Here is an 18,519-nt window from a genome sequence, read left to right on the forward strand (position 1 = left end):
GATGAAACTGTTATGGCAACTAGTGACTCATCCTAAGTCCCTGTGGGTTCGCATTATTAATGGAAAGTATGATCAATCTATTGTCATGGAGCATCGCATACTTGGAATGCACTGAGTAAACTGTGGAATGTCTTCAACAATAATTTACAATGGGTTTTAGGTGATGGTCTCTCGATTCACTTTTGGAAGGATATTTGGTTTGAAGATACCTCTCTTTTAGAACAAGCCATACTCCTAATATTGTAACAAGTGAGAATTGTTGCGTTCGGGAATTCTTATTAGATACTGATGAGTGAAATCGTGAGAAGTTAGCTACCTGCCTACCTAGTGATTTAGTGAACAAGATTCTGGTGTTTCTTCCTCCATCGTTATCTTTCAAACCAGATACACCATACTAGGCTCCATCAGCTTCAGGGGTTTGTACTATAGCGTTAACATATGAGGTGTTGTGAGAAGATTATCCAAATTACATAGGACAACAAAGCATAAAATGGGCTATTGCGTGGAAGTGGGATGGTCCTCAACGAATACACACCTTTCTAGTGCAATGTCTTCATGGAAAGTTATTGACTAATTTAGAGCGTAGGAGAAGGAACATGTCATCTTTGACTACTTGTGCGTTATGCTCAGTATCAGATGAATCGGTATTACACCTCTTAAGAGATTGCCCACACTCAAAAGAGGTATGGTTGAAATTGGGGTCACGAATGGGCTATGGGAACTTCTTCGATTTATTTTTGTCAGATTGACTGTTAACTAATCTAAAAAATTATAATATTTGTGTTGATGGTATTCCCTGGGCTATTTTATTTGGTTTTACTTGCTAGTATATTTGGAAGTGGAGGAATGTAAAAGTTTTTGACGAAAAGTTGATACCCATGGATAGGAAGTTATCGATGATAAAAGGCTTAGTTGCTGCATCATATCATGCTGTCCAAATTCTCTGTACACATAGTAGGCTGAATGGATATAAAAGAGAAATGCTAGTTGGATGGCAAAACCCTCCACAAGGTTGGGTGGCAATAAACACTGATGGTGCATTACGTTGTAATACAAACAAGGCAGCTGCAGGTGGTGTTTTACGGGACTACAACTGATATTGGTTAGGTGGCTCTGCTGCAAAATTGGGGAAGTGTTCTTCCTATAGGGCCGAGTTATGGGGAGTCCTACATAGCCTTCGTATAGCAAAGGATAAAGGATTTCATAGGATATGGCTACAGGTGGATAATAAAATCGTGGTTCAGGCAATTACCTTTAGTGCATTGTATCCATGTGCGAATTCTGATTTACTAAACGCTATTCATGGACTGTTGCAACTTGACTAAGAGGTAAAAATTTATTATATTTATCGAGAACTAAATATGATAGTTGATGGTATGACTAACATTGGTTTTAATTTAGATAATAGCTTTATTCTGTTTGATGTATCACCTCCAGAAATCAGTTCAAGGATGTTCAATGATGTATTGGGAGTTTGTTTCTCAATAATTGTTAGAAATTAATAAAAATTTCCTTTCAAAAAAATAAACTTATTTAATTATTTTTAAATAATTTAAAATTTTATTTAAAAATTATGTCAATTTTTATCTACCATTGATTATTCATTTATCAAAGAAATTTTATCACTTCATTAAGCTACAAAATGTGAAATTTATGGTGTTGTTAAGTCATGTTTCTCCGCTAGTATTCTTTGCATTGCTTTTCTTCTCGGATGCTTGAGCTTCCTTTCCACTAGAACAAGACCGAAATTAAACATTTCTCTCTCTCTCCATCTTTCGCTTCTTTCTTCTCAACACTTCCAAAACTGTAGATTTCATTTTCCTGAAACATCGATTTACTTAGCTTATTTTCGCTTAGTTCATCGAAATATCGGTCGAGTAGAATTGATCTTTGATTATGCGATTCTTTAGAAGAATAGCGGGGCTTCTGGGGTTTGTCAGAGACGATGGGCACGAAGTGAAAGAAGAGAACGACCATCACAACAGCAATAACAACAACAATAATCAACCGCCCAGCAACCGTCCCGTTTTCCAAGAAACTGGCCTTCCACGAAGGGGATTCAGCGTCCCTGTTCAGGTCGCCGTCGATCGTCCCCAGCCTGGCCCTCTGCTCCTCCCCTGCACTTCCGGTGACGGCGGCGTCCAGGTCCATCTCAGATTCTTTCATTTTCTTTATTGGTGTTTTTCTTTCTAAGATGTGGGTTTTTGATGTATTGTTTTAATGGTAAATGTAGTTACGAGTTGACTTCTGGGTAATAAAATTAGGAAGCTTTAAGGTGATTTTATGCATAAGCGATTAATTATTGCTAATCCTTTTTAGCATGGTTAAAGAAGAAAGCAATTTCCGAACTAATTAGTTTGGAATTAAGACAAGATAGCGCGAATAACTAAACATATGTAAGAAAGAAGTGACTTTGAATTGTTTAATTTGGTTTAAAAGAGCTTGAGGTTTGCTGGGCTTTAAAGATTTACTATAATCATTTTGCTTAGTAAATTGGGTATCCGGAATCTTTGATGTCTTTGAATATGGGACCGATGTTTTAGAGGGCATTATCAGGCAAGATCATGTTCTTCCTGTACAATTACAATAATGTGCTGAATTTGAAGTGGCCTACATACATGTGTTTTTGCCATTGCTTCCTTTCCGCTAATGCTGCTCCTGTTAGATTCGTTGTCTTTATGTGATGAACAAAATGCTATCACTGCTTAATCTTAAAACCTAAATCATGTTTTAGTTACATTGTGTAACACTTTCTTCTAATGGGCTGGTCTGAAGTCCATTGATGTTACTGCCTTGAATAGAAAACGTCTGCTTCTGTTGGTTAAAATTTCCACTACAGGTCTTACAAGTGGTCTATAAAATTTTGAGCTCCCTGATAGTTTTCTGCACTAGTTCCTTTGTCCATTTCCGGTGTTATGTGTGTTATGTGTATATTATTTCTTTTTTCAAGTCAATTTTGTAAAGATGCCAGAACTTTTGTTAAAGTTGCTTATTATAATATTTGTAAGTTTGTAGAAGTCATTCATCGAGGATGATGGACATGCTATTTTGTTTTTTCCTATTGTCTTTATTGACTGATAATGTCATCAGAAAGTTTATCAAAGTTAATGATTGTATATGATGTTATCTGCAATCTGTAGCATGGACTTGCTACTGGAACGTTTAGTTGAATCTACTGTCAATGAAATCAAGTGACATGCATGATTGCTGTTGTAAATTATGATGGAATTGAGTTTTAACGGTTAATATAAAGTAAGCAGCAAGAATAATAGTCCTTCTAGGAGGCTATTCTGAGTCAATTATCAAAATTCCTTCACATTATTATTTCTGATGTTCATGGAAAATATGCAATGAGGAAAAGAATGCTAGGATAGGTTAGATCCAGAGGTAGTTGATGCTCATTTCAGGAAGCTGCATTCCAACGCATGGTTAAATTTAGGTTTAATTTATGTATTGCATGTAAATCATTACTTCTGTTTAACTTACGTTTCTACTATCAATCATTTAATTTTATCCTTTTCTTCCTTCTTTTTTTCAGTTAATAAACACATGGAGGAAAAGATCTACGCTTTCCCTTCTCTTTTTGAACTGTGCTTAATCTTTCTCCCTCAAATTCCTGTCCTAACATCAGTGGTAGTGGTTCCACCAAATATTACTGAAGCCTGTTTGTTATATGTCTTAATTTCCTGAAGTTTTAAAATCTTTTTGTTATCAAGACTGGAAAAGTCTTTTATCTTGAGGTAACTGAATCTACCAAGGCAAAGAAGTCAGTTGCTTTAGTTTTTCTGGAACAGCCTCCCTCCCTATCTCTCTCTCTCTCTCTGTTTGGGAATGAAACTTTGATGGCTGTTCTCCACATCTGTTTTTGTTTTGAGAAGATATAGTGCTATGCATGGACAAGTCTGAAAGCATCCAAGCGCATGTCAACTCATTTATTCTTATTAAGATTAGTCCTTTTGCTCCAGCACTTGTTAGATTTATGAAAAATAAAGGTGTCAGATTATTGGTATTTAGTTTCATTTTATGATTGGACTTTGTTGCTTCTGATTGTTTTTTTCTAACTCTTTCACTTTTATGAGTAATCTTCTTATCAAGAAAAAGATATATTATGTACAATTAGTAGTAGTGTTACAAAACTAACACTACCAGTTTGGAAAACAGAAGCAATTGACAATAGATATGAAATCTTAGTCATTCAAACTATAATTTACTGGGCATGACAATACTTTCGTATTTAGATTTACCATTGTTCTCTTTGTCAAATAAATGTCCATGTGGAAGATGCAGTAGCCATTATTGGCATCTTGGTGTTTTACACCAGCTGGTAGTTGTATCTCCTACTGTTGGTTTCATTCATTGGCATGTTCTGAGTTCTCAGCATACATTCACCAGTAATCATTTTCTTTCCCCTCTTTTGGTTGTCTCAACCTGCTATGCTACTTCTTTTACATCATGTATCTTCATCAAGCCTGCTTCAAGTAGCTAACACTTCTGTATTGACTTTTCAATTCAGGGTCTGAAATGGTATGCAAAGCGTCTTAGGATAGATGAAGATGGAGATGTAGCAGATGAGTTCCTTGACGAAGTCTTGCCAGAAACATCAAGCGCAGCTAGTGCAGAAAATGAGCAGAAGCCATTCCCAAAGTTCAAAGTGAAGTACACTACGAGACCAGCTAAGGTGAAGACCCAGGTCTTGTCCCATGATGGGAAAATCCAGCAGTGCGTGGAGTACCAAGGAAGTCTGCAGTGGGTATGATTGTTGGTATATTTCATTTGTTTGGTCTAATATAGCGAAAAAGCGTGTTACCAATTTAATTCTTTTGAATAGATTTAGATTTTCTCTTTCTTTCTTCTAACTTCTGTATTAATGGTAATAACCTGCATTCACTGTATCAGTATGATGTACAAAAAGGTTTTTTTTTTTTTTTTTTGTGGTTTCTAAGAGGATTTTGGTTCAGAATTTTCAGATTTGGCTGTTCCATCAATGAAGTCATTCTGTGTAAGTGGTATGTTGAATGATCGTATTATAGATTTTCTCATGTTTGCCTTTCTTGCATCTTTGATGTTCCTTTAAGTTGGTTGATTAGAGGATTTGTAGAGATTGTCAAATTGTCTGTTTGTCTCTGCATGGATGCAGTTACTCTTGGGTTATAGGCAAAATGATAAGATAAAGAGAGTGGTTTGAATTACTATTTCAGCATGGACAAGAACAAGCTTAAAGAAAAAACACATTCTTATAACTACAAACAAAACTAAAAGGAGTAAAGCACACAAGTGACAAAACACTCCGTTTTGTGTGTAAGCTGTCCCATGACAACCTTATTAACCCATCTTATGGCCATGAGGTTGGGGATGCCCTACAAGAGGATAGGTAGGAACATTAGTTCCACCCACTGGAGCTGCACTTCCGACAGTCTGTTGTCCATGAGTGCCTGAGACTGGTGGCGCATGGTCGTAGCCATAGCCATGGAGATATTGCGGTTGTTTAGACCTCAATCTCTCCTTCGCGTGCCTGACCTTATCCTGTTGCAGCTCCATCTTTGCTCGAGCTTCCTTGGCTTTCTTACTCTCAGTAGCCAACCTCTTTTCTTCTGCTGTCCTAGCCGCAGCTTTCTCCATCTGCTACATTCACCCTTATACTTGTAAACCCATTTTCTTCAACTCCAATATGTGTACAATCAAAAGAAGCAAAAAGAAACTTGAAAGGAAGAAAGAAAGAAAGAAGTACATCCTCTTCAACTTTAGCTTTGCCGATGTTCATGTGTTCCTTGGCGCTACCGGCCATGTTGCTAATCTTCTCCTTCACTGACTGCATCTTTCTCAGCTGCTAAACTGTGTAATGATTCCAAAGCAGTCCTCTGTTTTCCTTCACCGATTACAATAGGAACAAAAAGATCAGCATCAACCTTCTATAGTTTTATTACATCAATTTTTCTTTTAATAAAATATGTTATTAATTCCCAAAATTCCGGAGATCATAATTCCCGAAATTACATCAACCACGTTTAATGCAATAGCCACACGTCATCCATGCAACGCAGATCATGTCCTGGATTTGCTGTCACGTTGGACAATCTATCAAGCCACTTACGCGCGATCCTTCTCTTTTTGATAAGTTATAATAAATAATAACACACTTTCACATTGCTCTTGCTCTCGTTAATTTTAAAACTAATATTCAACTTAAAAATAATCATAATAATTATAAATATTTTTATTATATTTAAAATTTTCAGATATTTTTATAAGCATTTTATCATCACTTTAAATTTTTTAATATAAACAACGAATCTATCACATGAGATAAATCTCAAAAAATTGATAAAAATAAAAAATATTATTTTATTTTATATTTTTTATTATCAAAATTATTTTTTTATTTTTTAACTAAAATAATTGGATACGCAAAAGAAAAAATATTTCCAATAATCTGAGTCTTTAAGATCAAAAGCGAAAATGAAACTAAATACCTTCTTCTTATTAAAAAATCCATCAATAAACGAAATTAGCTTCTTATCAATGACCTTTTATTGGTGGTTTCTTCCTTTTTGTCTATATAAAATTTGTTTATAGGAAATAAAAACAAGTGCAACTGTTTCGCGTACCAAAATATAAAAAAAAAAATGGGCTTTTTAAAATCAAATCGGACGGTGAAAGTTTCAGTTCTACAAAACATTGCGTACAAAGAGGAGTACGATATAAAACCTCTTGCCCCTTATTGTTTTATCTCCTCATGACCAGTAACTGATTAGATTCTAAAACCGGTATCAATGGACCTTGTGGTTCCCTGCAATTCCTGCACTCCACTTTACCGGCAACCGCCTCTTCACCGGCGACTCTCTTCTCCAAAACGCTGCAGTTTTCCCTTCAATTCCTTCAAATGCCGACGCAGAACAACGTCAGAGCTCCAGACGCCGGTGAGCATTACCAGCCCAGACGGTAACCTCTCTCCTTCAATTCCCACTCATAAAGTCACTGTCCACGACAGAAAACAAGGTGTCGTTCACGAATTTCTAGTTCCAGAGGTACGACTTCCTCTCTGTTTGTTTCCCGATCAAATGCAGAAGTTTGACCTATTTTCTGGTTAGAACAATTAATTGTCAATTTTTTAAAAAGTTTTTCGGACACACATTTTTATTTATTATGCTTACAGTTGATGCTTTACCTAGCAAACTTGTTAAATGATTGATTAGACTAATTTAGGGCATATTTGATTGCAAGTGCAGGACCAATACATATTACATACGGCTGAATCCCAAAACATTACGCTTCCATTCGCTTGCAGGCACGGTATTGTTCTTTAAAATTTGCAGAAGTTATGTTTTGAAATGTCGCGAACATGTCACATTTATTGACGATTTGAGTTTGTGGTCGTCATTAAGATACTGCAATGGAGTTTATTAATTGGACATTAAGGCTATTTTGATTCTTTTGAATGGTAATCTTTTCTTATTGGATGGGATAGGTTTTGATGAATAGCTCCTTACATGGCAGGTTGCTGTACTAGCTGTGCCGTACGCGTAAAGTCTGGACAAATAAGACAGCCTGAAGCTCTTGGGATATCTACTGAATTGAAAGCAAAGGCATGGATCCATCTGCTCGTTTTGCTTATTATTTGGCATTTGAGTTTCGACTCAAACATTAAGCTCCTATCTCATTGTGTTCTCATCATCTAGTTATCATTTTGACCATACTATAGGTTTCTATATGAAGTCAGAGTAACTTTAAGAATTCTAGTCATTTAACAAATAGGATACGAATAAGATAAATAAATAAATGTTGTATAAATGCACTAGGAATGAGAGCATAAATGGAAGAAGATTCATAAGACAGGTTTGATTGTGACTGTCATGTAGTCCTTGTTTCAGTTAAATTAATCAAATTATGAGTATCGTTACCTATTTTGGAAGACATGTAAACTTCTTCGAATTGATGTTGTTAAATTTTTGTTGAAAATTTCTGGATGTTATAACTGAATGGATACTAACATATAAATGTTCAGTTGAAGCTTTAATCTTCCTAGTTAGATGTTGAGGTATTTGATCCCTCTTAACAAAAGTTATTTATGTCCTGGTTAACACGTTTCACTTTAGTTTCTTATTCATCTTGCTTTTTTTTTTTTTTCAATTAAATTACTGCTGGAATACTGATTAGGCAATTATTATAAAATACAAAACAATAATGTGATCCTTGTTATGACCATTACAATTTATCAAGATGCTGACCAAAGCAAACCAATACAAAATTCAATTAGTGTCCACAGTCATTTGAGGCGCACTAGGTCTGAAAGGACTCCCTTGCAACCCTTTTACTCATTGGATTCACAGACAGCAATTTCTTATTCATCTTGCTAACGAACAATTATGAGTCATAAATGTATCAAATAAAGAAAAAACATCATTACCCTTACGAATATACATTATCTTAACTGCATGCCCATAAATGTATTGTTCTACCTCATCTAAAACTTCATTCATGATCATTCTATTACCTTACACTATGTTTAATAGGATGGAAAAAAGGTGAGGAAAAAAAAAGATGAAGGAGAGGAAGGGTAGTTGTTTTTCCTTCTTTGTATTTCGTATAAAGGATGGAAAATAGAGGGAAAGAAAGAAACTAAGGTAAAATTGCAAATAAAATGATTATCTTCAGTAGAAAGAATGTTTTCCTCCCAATTTTAAAGGATTAGATTTTGAGGGAAGGGAAAGGTGAAAATCCATCCATTTCCCTTCCACCCTCCGATTTCCCTTCTACCAAATGAAGGAAGAGAAGGGAAGAAACACTATTTTCCTTCCACTACCTTTCCTCCTTTTTACCTCCTATCAAACATAGTGTTAATGTTCGCAGTGAATTGGAAATTGATTCTCTTTTTTTCTTATACTTAAATGTAGGGATATGCACTTCTATGTGTTGGTTTTCCTTCGTCTGATCTTGAAGTGGAAACACAGGATGAGGATGAGGTAATGTGAAAAATGGCAACAATCCATTACAAATAATAACTGCTCTTTGGATTTTTTTTTTTAAAAAGTGATTTTTATTGATCTCCTCACCAATTTGCCATTTTGAGTCTTAAGCTTGACTGCAAAGGACTCTTCATGGCGTAAGGGAGTTGGTGAGGTTGAGGACTTTGTACATTTTCCAACATTTGTCTGCTACTCAAGAGTAGTGGTAGCATTACAAGAACCAAAGAAACTATCTAAACTACATAAAACAGAGCATTTTGCTCAATAAAAGGAAAAAGCAGCCTATACAGAAGCATCGCTGCCATAAAACAGAACCCAAAGATAACAAGAAGAAACAACCCAAGAAGCCATCAAGAAGGCAGAAAGCACCAAAGAACCCATGCAGGAAAATCAGGCCGCAAGCAGAGAAGCCAGCAAATGAAAAAGCGAAACTCCATTCGACAACTAAACCAGAGATGATCAACGAAAAAAGACGATGCTGATTGCTGCATAGGCACTAAGCAGTGCTTGTAACTATTACTGCTTTATGCAGTTTATTAATGAAATCCATATTTTGGCTGAGCAAAAAAAAAAGGAAAGTGCCTCGAATGTTAATTGTGGCATTTGAATGCATCTCCATCTGCATTTATCTGATTTTTAAAAAACAGAAAGCAGTGCTAACTATATGGGTCAAAATCTGAAATTACTGGCATGTGCAGGTGTATTGGCTTCAATTTGGACGATATTTTGCTCGAGGACCAATTGTAAGCTCTGAGCACTAGAACTTTTTGTTACACAGTAATATGCAACTCGTAGTAGTAAAGGAAAATGATATTGTTAAAATTGAAAATTTGAGAAGTTTATGCCATAGAGAAAATAGAAATGAGCTGATGCACAGTTATTTTTCTCTTTCAGGATGTTTTAATATTTAAAACTGTTTAGCTTTTGAAGTTATCTTAGAAGTGTATGTTTTGAACTTTGGCAGGACAGGGATGACTATGCATTGGAGCTAGCCATGGGTGATGAATAAGCCACTTAGATTTTCTAAGCGGAAGTGAGCATAACCATGTAAAGCCTGCTGCGGATTCTGTAGTTTCCCATTTTATAGAACTGTGATCATGCTCAGTTACATAAATTAACTTTTTCAATGTTTACTTCACCGTGCGAATCCAGCATTTTCAGTAGTTCTGTTGCCATACTTCAGTTCCAGTTAATTATATCTCTGTTTTATTCCATACAAGATTATTATCTGCATATATGGGTGTTTCTACACATGCACATACCCATTGAAATGATTCTTGGTCGAATCGTGACCTGGCCAGCATCTTCCGAGCAAGCTTCAGCATGAGTAAATAGAAGGGGTGATGAAACTTTTCTGGATAAGCAAGGAGTGAGATAATGCCAGAATGTCCAAATGCATGCTGAAGTTGTTGAATTGAAGAGACTCCACTCACGAGACTCCGATGGAACACAAGGAAGGTAAACCCTCCATTTTCTCTTCGGAAGCAGCCCCATTGTAAGGTTAATCTTTTGATATCAAGGATTGAATCGCCATATATTAGGAAAATTGCTTAATAAAAATCCCTGAATCGCAAATTCCACCCACAAAGCACATATTCTCTACAACTGTAACTTTCCAGAAGCAGAGGAAAACAATCCTGTACCGAGGAATAGAGGTTTTGAAACAAAGGTTTAGACATTTTGGGGTTTCCAACTGCTTCGTTGGACTCATATCTTCGATTACAAATTGATAGTGTCATGCTAGAGAGTTAGCCTGACATGATCTGGCTTAGTCGGGAGCAGAGATTGACTGTTACATAGAGTAAAATCCAGTCTCGACTATCCTCTTATTCGGAGATGATGAGTCATGTTATGGTGGAGTATTATCGCTGCTTCAAAGTTTGTTGTCCTAGAGTTCGTACCTTGTTCTACTTTGCCCCACCCAGCTGCCACCACAAAGCTTGAAGGCCCTTCGTATATATGCTACTTTAGTCTGCAAATCACTTACTCGTGCATGCATTTTCTGTAAGTATGAATCTCATCTTAAAAGTTAAATCTCTCTTTTGAGTTGGTCTGTGACTGTGATGTTATTGTTAGAACACAGATGGCGAAAAGATACAAAGAACAATGCAATGATTCCAAGTGCATTTTAACCTTAAACCTCAAAAATCTAAAAATAAATCTAATTTACAATTTAATTAAATGTACGTGTCAAGTGTCAAGTGGCAAGTGTCAAGTGTCTTTATAATATATTATCTTAAATCTTAAAAAATAAAAATAAATATAAAAGCACATGCCCCATTTAGATCAGCTTGGCAAAACATGTGAGAGGACTAAAATTCAAACGAAAGGAGGTTAGTGTGCTACCCTTATTATATATGGAAGGTTTTGCAGAAAAGATTTCTTCGATTATAACCTTATTCCTGAAGGTTTTCTATGCCTGGAACTGACTTTATTGCATGTAGCACACTCGACAGGCCACAGAGAGAGTTAAATTCATGTGTATGTTGGCTTTAGTTCCCGATCACTTTCTGGCTCCTTCTGTATATATTTGTCCATGTGCCCGAGGAGATAGAATTCATAAAGGACCACCTGAAATAGAAGTTTGCATTATGTGCTTTCTGACCATACTTCATTTGAGAGATTCATTTTGATTTTGGGCCAACGGCCAACTGATGGAACTCAACAGGAATGAGAGGGGTTGCCTCAAACGATAGGATGCGACGTCGGGTGAATTTGGATAGCGACCTTAGGTTGAGGATCCTATCCTTCTTTGCCAGAAACGGAACAGACCCAGACAGCGAGTGAAATGAACTATTGAAACGGAAATTGTTAACAGTACAAAAACAGTGACTTTCAGTTATTGTCTACAGGGCAACTTGTCTCAAGGCGTAACCGTTGTTTCACATCAAGCGTCAACCGGTGCAAACAGTTCACTTTCTGGTGAAGCTAACGCCAATTATCTAATTACGAGAAGGAAAGTTTAGGTTATTAAGCCCTCGTTTTTGAGGCCCCACATAAGGAAATATAGGCTTATGTAGACCTCGCTGGCATTGGTCTCAAGGCTTCATTTCTTGGGACCAAGTTACGGTCCGTAGACCCAAACTTTAGGTGCTTTGCTTCCTGCAGATAACATAAGCTTTGGCCACAGATGGTGTGGTCTCAACTTTATCAGTCAGAGAATATACCCCCTGGATATTATAGTTTGATGAATGACATCTGAAAATGACATCAGATTAGCACAAGAAACTTATGAGGGTGCTCAGAGAACTTACAAATTGGCATGGCAAAAGCAGCAAAATTCATTAAATCAGCAAATCTTTTTCAGATATATGTAATGTCTGCTAGAATTAAACAATGTTGCAAAGGAATTCAGCATAATCTCTCAAAATAAAGATTACCGGACAAGAAGAATTAAAGGAGTGTTGCAGTGTTCGGGTCCAGTAGATTGTATTTTGTGCTCACCGATAGTTTAAGGTCGACTAGGCAAGTCTAGACCAAATGCTAGTACTATTTTTGATAGTCTGCGCTGGAAATCCGATTTTCATTAAAGGATCTAGTGTTTGATGTATAATATGACCAATCATCCTGATTAGAGGGCTGCAAAGAACAGATTAGAGACACTGATTTCGGCTTATCCTGCTTCTCCTAAGAATTCTTTCATCTTTAACTGTCACGGAAGTTGCTCAGAATCTAGATTTTTTCGTATAACCTCTGAAAAACCAACATTTTTCTTGTAAACTTCTCTCTAAAGGCAAACACGTACATACTTGGTAGTTTAGAATAGCTTGCACAATTCTCTCTTAGCAGCAAATTTTTTCCTGTTTCTTCTAGATGAATGGAATTTCAATTATTCAGGAAACGAATAATTTATTGGATATAGAAGAGGTCCACCTGGCTACTCATTTATGGAGGACTGTCATTACTTTATTGAAAAGATCTGTTTGTTGTGGGTCGGAGGACTACACGTGGACAATGCCAGGAGGAAGGGGGTGTTGAATCCTTGATCCTGAGACTGTTGGATGGGTAACAACCTAGTCCATGCTGAGTTAAACATGGTTGAAACTTGAAAGAATCCAGGATTTAAGCAGTTGAGATAAAACTTAGTATTGGTTTGATAACAATGAGTCTGATTCTGGTTTCATCTCACAATTTTAACATTCAAATAATGGGGTTCTGATACTTCCTTTCCTATGAGTTAATCAGGCTGAATCAAACAATTTCTGAAAAATTCCTCAGCTTGTTCTTCTCTTTTTAACCTTTCGAAAAGTTTTTCCAGATCATAACCGGGTAAATCTGTCTTTTTCATCTAGAGATTCTTTATGAACTGGATAGTCTGAACTCTGAAGAGGTTATTAGTTGATGTCATCACACATCATCTACCATGCAATCAACTAGATTCCCTAGAAATCTGCACCTCAACATTTGCTACGAAAAATCTATTTGGTCCCCTATGTAAGTTTCTTGGGTCAACATATATGGTATCATGAAAAACTCTGAAACAATGGTTTGAACTTAGACTATTGACAATTAGGAAGCAGAAAAAAGTATCAGAAATTAACTTTGCGCCGTGTATTTAATGCCACTCATACTCATAAAGCAAAGTAGCAGAAAACCAAGTTTATCTTATCGGAAGATAACAGAAAGTCTTTCTGATGGAAACACTTATCATACATCCAACCAGCCGCCAAAACTGCTTATTCATAAATAGGTCACGCAAGGAAAAATAACTCTATACATTTGAGGAGGGGATTTCCTCTATTTTGCTGAGAGATGCAACCGTGGCCGAGGACATTGTAATGTTGGAAAACCGAAGTTGTAGCTTCTAAGTAATCAACTTGGGTGTGAAAATAAAATCTTTAGCTGTTGAACTTCTGTTCAGTGGCACTGGCTGAGGCCTGCATCATTCATTAGAACAACATTGAACAACATTGCAAAGCGGATGAAAACAAAAATAGTGACAAGACCATCTTTTCAGAGGAAGGAAACAGTTTCTGCAATGTGCATAAGACACTGAAACATGGGTTGCCAACTAGCTAAAACTATTGCAGTGCAGCTGATGTTCCAATTGTTTTTTAAGTTTCCCAGTGGCTCTCTTCTAGGTGTTCTTAGTGACCTACATAATGGCTGTATATCCACTTTTAAAATTGATTAAAAAGGACATACTACAAATTAGCTCTGCATAATCATCAAGTTGAGAACAGGCCAAAGGGTAAGAAAAACAAGATTTATGACTTTTCTTGAGAAAGTTACATGAAGAAATCAGAGGTACAGATTTTTTGAGCGGTTGATGTGTTAGAGAATATTTAGGGAATAGAAAAAAGAATGTACACGCACACAAATCAGACCAACCAACACACTTCTTAATCTTATAGGAGCTATCTTATCTGCTTCCTTGTACTTCATTTACTGCTGCATTGGTTTCACTGTGCAGCATATTTATGAAATTAGAGCAAGAACTTGCAAGCAAAGTTTTTTATTGCACTTGGCTTTCATTGTTATTTTTCCATTCATTTTTCACAGTGACGGAATCCTACTTAGGTTTGCAGAGAGAACAAAATTGAACTCGGTATTCTCTAAATTTGTACATGGAGGCTTCTAAGAAGTGGATGAATCCTAAGGTTATTAAACAGTTACTGTGTGAGAGAAAAAATATATTGTACTTACCCCAACTGATGTCACAAAATTGCAAACTGCACATTTTACAGATCGTGCTCCATACTGGTACATTAGTAGCATCCTGCAGTTCCCACAATTTACATGTGCCACCTGATTTGCTGTCAGAAGTGAAGGAACATTTGAAGCTTAGACCGAAAAATAGTAACTTAATTTACGAGGTTTTCAATCTTAATTATGGTTGAGAAAAGCATTGTTGAAGTTATGAAACATCATAAGTTTATTAAGTTAAAAAGGAACCACAACATGCATACCTTCCAATGCCAGATTGACGGTGTGACAGCATGAACATTGAACACTTGTGGCCCCCCGGATGTACATTAATAAGGTATGGCAGCCTCCACAAACCAACTGGGCCATTTCTGTGCCTGTTTAGAGTTTTGACTTACAATTTAGGCATAGCCCTTCCCCAGTTTTTTTCATTTAACAGAGATAGAAACAAACTTAAAACAGACGGGAGATTCAGACGATGTGATGTTCCAGGGTTACATGATAAGATTAAAAAGTTATGAAATAAATAGTACTATAAATAGCAGATGATGTACCAGGAGGCGGCACGGCTGTTACTGCATTGCAAACAGCACAGCACACAGAGGTTGCTCCAACCGGATAGAGTAATAGGTTTCTACATCCAGAACACACAAGCTGGCTCTGAGCACCTGATGACGTAGATTTTGGTCACTAGATCAGTGAAAATAGAAAGATAGAACCACAATAACTTTTTCCGGTGCAGAAAGATAGATTCACAGCATATCCTGTCTTTGACCAGTTTGTTAACGAGGCCAAGCCTGTTAGAATCCAACCTAGAGTTTGAAACTAAACTTCTAATGTTGGTAGTTACGTCCCTAACCAGCTGTGTCTTAATGCAATAGCCATGTCCTTGCAACACAAACATCAGAAAAAGAAAAGGGAGAAGAGGGTAAAGAAAAATGAAGCAGACACTATGAACTCGTATTTGTTCTAGATTTGTTTTTCCTAATTTTTATCAAAAAAAGTATATACTGCTTGGATCCATTTTTCCTTTGTCTTTTCCTGTATGTAGTTACAGTGAGACTTAACTCTTCTCTGAAGGATAGGAAGGATAATGAAAGAAAATACATAATCTGACTGCATTTGTACTATCACTTGGCTGTTGCAGCTGACCAAAGTTTCTTAAGAAGGCCCTTCCCTTTGTCTCAGCAACTAAACAGTAAATAGGATTCACATTTTTCAAGATAAATCTGTCTGCAGAACAGAAAAAGATACCATTGGCAGGAGGAGTGTATGGCGCTGGAGGTGTCGGGTATGGAGCAAGAGGAACTGGCATTGTAAAATCAGACAGAGGTCAACTTTCCTTTCCTGGCTCCTAATACTTCACTACCTCAAAAACAGAGAGCACCGATGTCTCTCCCATTCTTACCATGTCGACAAAAAGAAAACAAAATAACAACACTTAGAAACAGCATAAATATAGCAACTTCGATGAATTCAGAAAGTGCTAAGAGTGCAAAACAGAAGGGACTATAATTAAAATCATACCAGTTAACCGTTAGAGAGAAGGGAAATGATGGGGAAGGGAGTGTAAAAGAGATGCATAACAAACAAGATACCTAATTCCCAACTTGGAAACCTTTTTATAGAATTATAGAAGATGGTGTAAATGGATATATGCAAAAAAAAAAAAAAAAAGAGAGAGAGGAAGCTTGAGGACACTTAATAAACAATGAAAATGAAGTGGAGCAAACACATACCTGTTCAGTTTGCAGTCTGCAGATGAAGTGGAGAGAGAGAGAGAGAGAGAGGAGNGTAGGAGAGAGAGAGAGAGAGAGAGAGGATTAAGTTTAGAACGGACCAAGATAGAGAAAAAGTTGTTAAAAAAAAAGATTTATCTTTTTTACTATGTTCCTTATCAGGTTCATCTTCGGGAGCAAATGTCAACTGAAAGCTTTCATTTTCACCTTATCAAAAGAGAGAAAAAAAAAAAGTTCATTTTCTTATCTTGGTGAAATTAAGAAGCTGGTGTAAAAGGAGATCTTTATTGTTTTCCTTCTGAGTTCAGTTTGGTGAAAAAATACTATTGCAGTATGAACTTTCACTTTGTCCTTATCTTACTCATTTTAATCCCACATGTACATGTACGGGTCGTAGTAATTGATTGGCTTGGTCATGGTCATTGGCGGTTTGCTTAACGCCCTTTGCTCTTGGTGGCATATCAAGATCAACTTTGGGGCAGAAACTCTGCGCCCCACATCCTCTGTCGCTGTCGCTTTGCTTTGCTTTGCTTTTTTTAGTGTAAAACATTGCATGCACGTGAGTGTTACAATCAGCCACGCGCTTCCTTTCCCATGGGAGAAATGGAGGGCTCACCAGCCAACCACATCACACAGCAAAAGGCAATCAGGACCGTCTGTCAAATTAGTTTGATATTGGCAAAACCTGGAACCCTTTTGCTGGTGGTCCTGTTCCCGTTGCATTATGATGGCCGAGCCTTGGAGACTGACTGTGACTGTGACAGGACCGTGGGATTTGGTGGGTGTGCATCTTCTATCTTCAGGCAATTATTTCCCTCTCCAGACGTTGGCTGGTTTTTTGGCGGATTCATCTATTTGTGGACCTATGATCAAAGCCTAAACCAGATATCAGAACCATCTTCTAAATCTCTGCGATACGCTTTTTTGTTAGCTTTGTACATGGATACAGTTTGATATACCCTAAAGTCAAATCAGCATCATCATTATCATCAAAAACAGACATGACAAAAAGAAAAAAGAATAGCACAAGTCATGAACACGGGGCAATACAATTTCTAACCTCTCAGCCATGTGTATAGGAAACAGAAAGCCACAATCCTACTGATACATCATCCTCTGGGTGTTTAGGAAGTTAAGGCTACACTTGGGGTCTACTCTCTACTGTCTACATCTTTAATTATTTTGGTCCTACATTGCATTTGCATCTCCTGTTAGTGTTTTGGAGGGCCATTAGACCATGTGCAGGCTACTGTTAAACCAACTTCCACAAGCTTATTTTTGCTAGATGTCCACTTACTATAACTTTTAAGGGTGTGGTTTAAAGCCTGACTCATCATCTAAGCCACCTCAACTACTCAACTACTCTTTAGCTGTAAGTTCATTTTCTCCTCTTTTGTAGACCCCATAATGTTTACATGCTACTAATAGAAATCGAAATCTAGGGTAGATCCTTTTTGTTCAACCTACGGCTTGAGATTAGCTGATTTTGATACTATTTTTAAGAATTCTTGACTGCAGGTACAGAATTATGATATTTCAATTTGTATGTCCCGTAATTGTAATTATTAAGATTTGTTTAAAAGTTTAAATCTATTATTATTAATAATTTAAGTTTTTAAACATCTCATAATTTAATTTTAAAAAATTATTAAATCAATAATATTTGAATTCGGATCATTATAAGAATGATGCATGAACAATCATTGTATTGAAGACAGAAAAACATTGAATAAATGAAAATTATATATATATATATATATACTTATGTGGCTAGGAAAATATACAAATAAAAAATTGTTGAAGACGACTAGAAGAGATCAGTCAGGGAGGGACCAAAAGAGTTAATTGTTGAAGAAGAGTCCATGAAGTATGGGCAGGAGTTTTGCAAGAACTTGATGACACCCAGAGACTGCAGAGAACCATACCAGGTCCGTAGATAAGCATGCAAACAAGAAGGGGACCGCTCTGTTTGTACTTTTGTTGGCTTTTCTCCGCATTCTAAACTGGATATTCTTGCCCCCCTTCTTTCTTTTTTTTTTTTTTCTATTCTAGAAAAGTCTATCAATAATTTAAAAAGGGTTTTTAAAAAAACCCTTACAAATAAAATATTTTTAAAAATAACTCTTTTACAATTTTAATTATTTTTAATTAAATTGAATAAAATTACTCTT

General features: G+C 36.5%; 4 protein-coding genes across 6 annotated transcripts; 2 read left to right on the top strand and 2 right to left on the bottom strand.

Annotated features, from left to right (window-relative positions):
* LOC18606058 lies at positions 1,649-5,031 on the top strand. The gene is made up of 2 exons (XM_018116853.1): positions 1,649-2,145; positions 4,514-5,031. The coding sequence occupies exons 1-2, from the start codon at positions 1,897-1,899 to the stop codon at positions 4,754-4,756; spliced, it is 492 nt and encodes a 163-aa protein (XP_017972342.1). The 5' UTR covers positions 1,649-1,896; the 3' UTR covers positions 4,757-5,031.
* On the bottom strand, positions 5,164-5,936 carry LOC18606060. 2 transcript variants are annotated; one of them, XM_007039468.2, is made up of 2 exons: positions 5,729-5,936; positions 5,164-5,622 (listed from the first exon to the last, which is right to left on the bottom strand). In XM_007039468.2, exons 1-2 carry the CDS (start codon positions 5,813-5,815, stop codon positions 5,323-5,325), a joined length of 387 nt encoding a protein of 128 aa, XP_007039530.2. In that variant the 5' UTR covers positions 5,816-5,936; the 3' UTR covers positions 5,164-5,322. The 2 variants fall into 2 exon arrangements, with proteins under 2 accessions (XP_007039530.2, XP_017972709.1); XM_018117220.1 differs by having other exon boundaries at positions 5,164-5,619; positions 5,729-5,934.
* LOC18606061 (ferredoxin-1) lies at positions 6,641-10,182 on the top strand. Its single transcript, XM_007039469.2, has 6 exons — positions 6,641-7,025; positions 7,227-7,290; positions 7,495-7,583; positions 8,892-8,960; positions 9,662-9,706; positions 9,928-10,182. Exons 1-6 carry the CDS (start codon positions 6,771-6,773, stop codon positions 9,970-9,972), a joined length of 567 nt encoding a protein of 188 aa, XP_007039531.2. The 5' UTR covers positions 6,641-6,770; the 3' UTR covers positions 9,973-10,182.
* Positions 13,491-16,390, bottom strand: LOC18606063 (protein LOL1). 2 transcript variants are annotated; one of them, XM_007039471.2, is made up of 6 exons: positions 16,349-16,390; positions 15,864-16,012; positions 15,164-15,277; positions 14,873-14,986; positions 14,610-14,719; positions 13,491-13,840 (listed from the first exon to the last, which is right to left on the bottom strand). In XM_007039471.2, exons 2-6 carry the CDS (start codon positions 15,922-15,924, stop codon positions 13,802-13,804), a joined length of 438 nt encoding a protein of 145 aa, XP_007039533.1. In that variant the 5' UTR covers positions 15,925-16,012; positions 16,349-16,390; the 3' UTR covers positions 13,491-13,801. The 2 variants fall into 2 exon arrangements, with proteins under 2 accessions (XP_007039533.1, XP_007039534.1); XM_007039472.2 differs by lacking the exon at positions 16,349-16,390 and adding an exon at positions 16,137-16,328.

This window comes from Theobroma cacao, chromosome 3 (assembly GCF_000208745.1).
Source record: "Theobroma cacao cultivar B97-61/B2 chromosome 3, Criollo_cocoa_genome_V2, whole genome shotgun sequence".
Classification (NCBI taxonomy): Eukaryota; Viridiplantae; Streptophyta; class Magnoliopsida; order Malvales; family Malvaceae; genus Theobroma; species Theobroma cacao.

Excerpts from the sequence above, each read along its gene's own strand:
- LOC18606063 (XM_007039471.2), bottom strand. The coding sequence starts at position 15,924 with ATGCCAGTTCCTCTTGCTCCATACCCGACACCTCCAGCGCCATACACT. Across the intron at positions 14,720-14,872 it reads CGTCAATCTGGCATTGGAAG|CAAATCAGGTGGCACATGTA; the intron begins GTATGCATGTTG and ends CACTTCTGACAG. Across the intron at positions 13,841-14,609 it reads ATTTTGTGACATCAGTTGGG|GCCTCAGCCAGTGCCACTGA; the intron begins GTAAGTACAATA and ends TGAATGATGCAG.
- LOC18606061 (XM_007039469.2), top strand. The coding sequence starts at position 6,771 with ATGGACCTTGTGGTTCCCTGCAATTCCTGCACTCCACTTTACCGGCAA. Across the intron at positions 7,584-8,891 it reads CTACTGAATTGAAAGCAAAG|GGATATGCACTTCTATGTGT; the intron begins GCATGGATCCAT and ends ACTTAAATGTAG. Across the intron at positions 8,961-9,661 it reads AAACACAGGATGAGGATGAG|GTGTATTGGCTTCAATTTGG; the intron begins GTAATGTGAAAA and ends TGGCATGTGCAG.
- LOC18606060 (XM_007039468.2), bottom strand. The coding sequence starts at position 5,815 with ATGCAGTCAGTGAAGGAGAAGATTAGCAACATGGCCGGTAGCGCCAAG. Across the intron at positions 5,623-5,728 it reads AAGCTAAAGTTGAAGAGGAT|CAGATGGAGAAAGCTGCGGC; the intron begins GTACTTCTTTCT and ends GGGTGAATGTAG.
- LOC18606058 (XM_018116853.1), top strand. The coding sequence starts at position 1,897 with ATGCGATTCTTTAGAAGAATAGCGGGGCTTCTGGGGTTTGTCAGAGAC. Across the intron at positions 2,146-4,513 it reads CCGGTGACGGCGGCGTCCAG|GGTCTGAAATGGTATGCAAA; the intron begins GTCCATCTCAGA and ends TTTTCAATTCAG.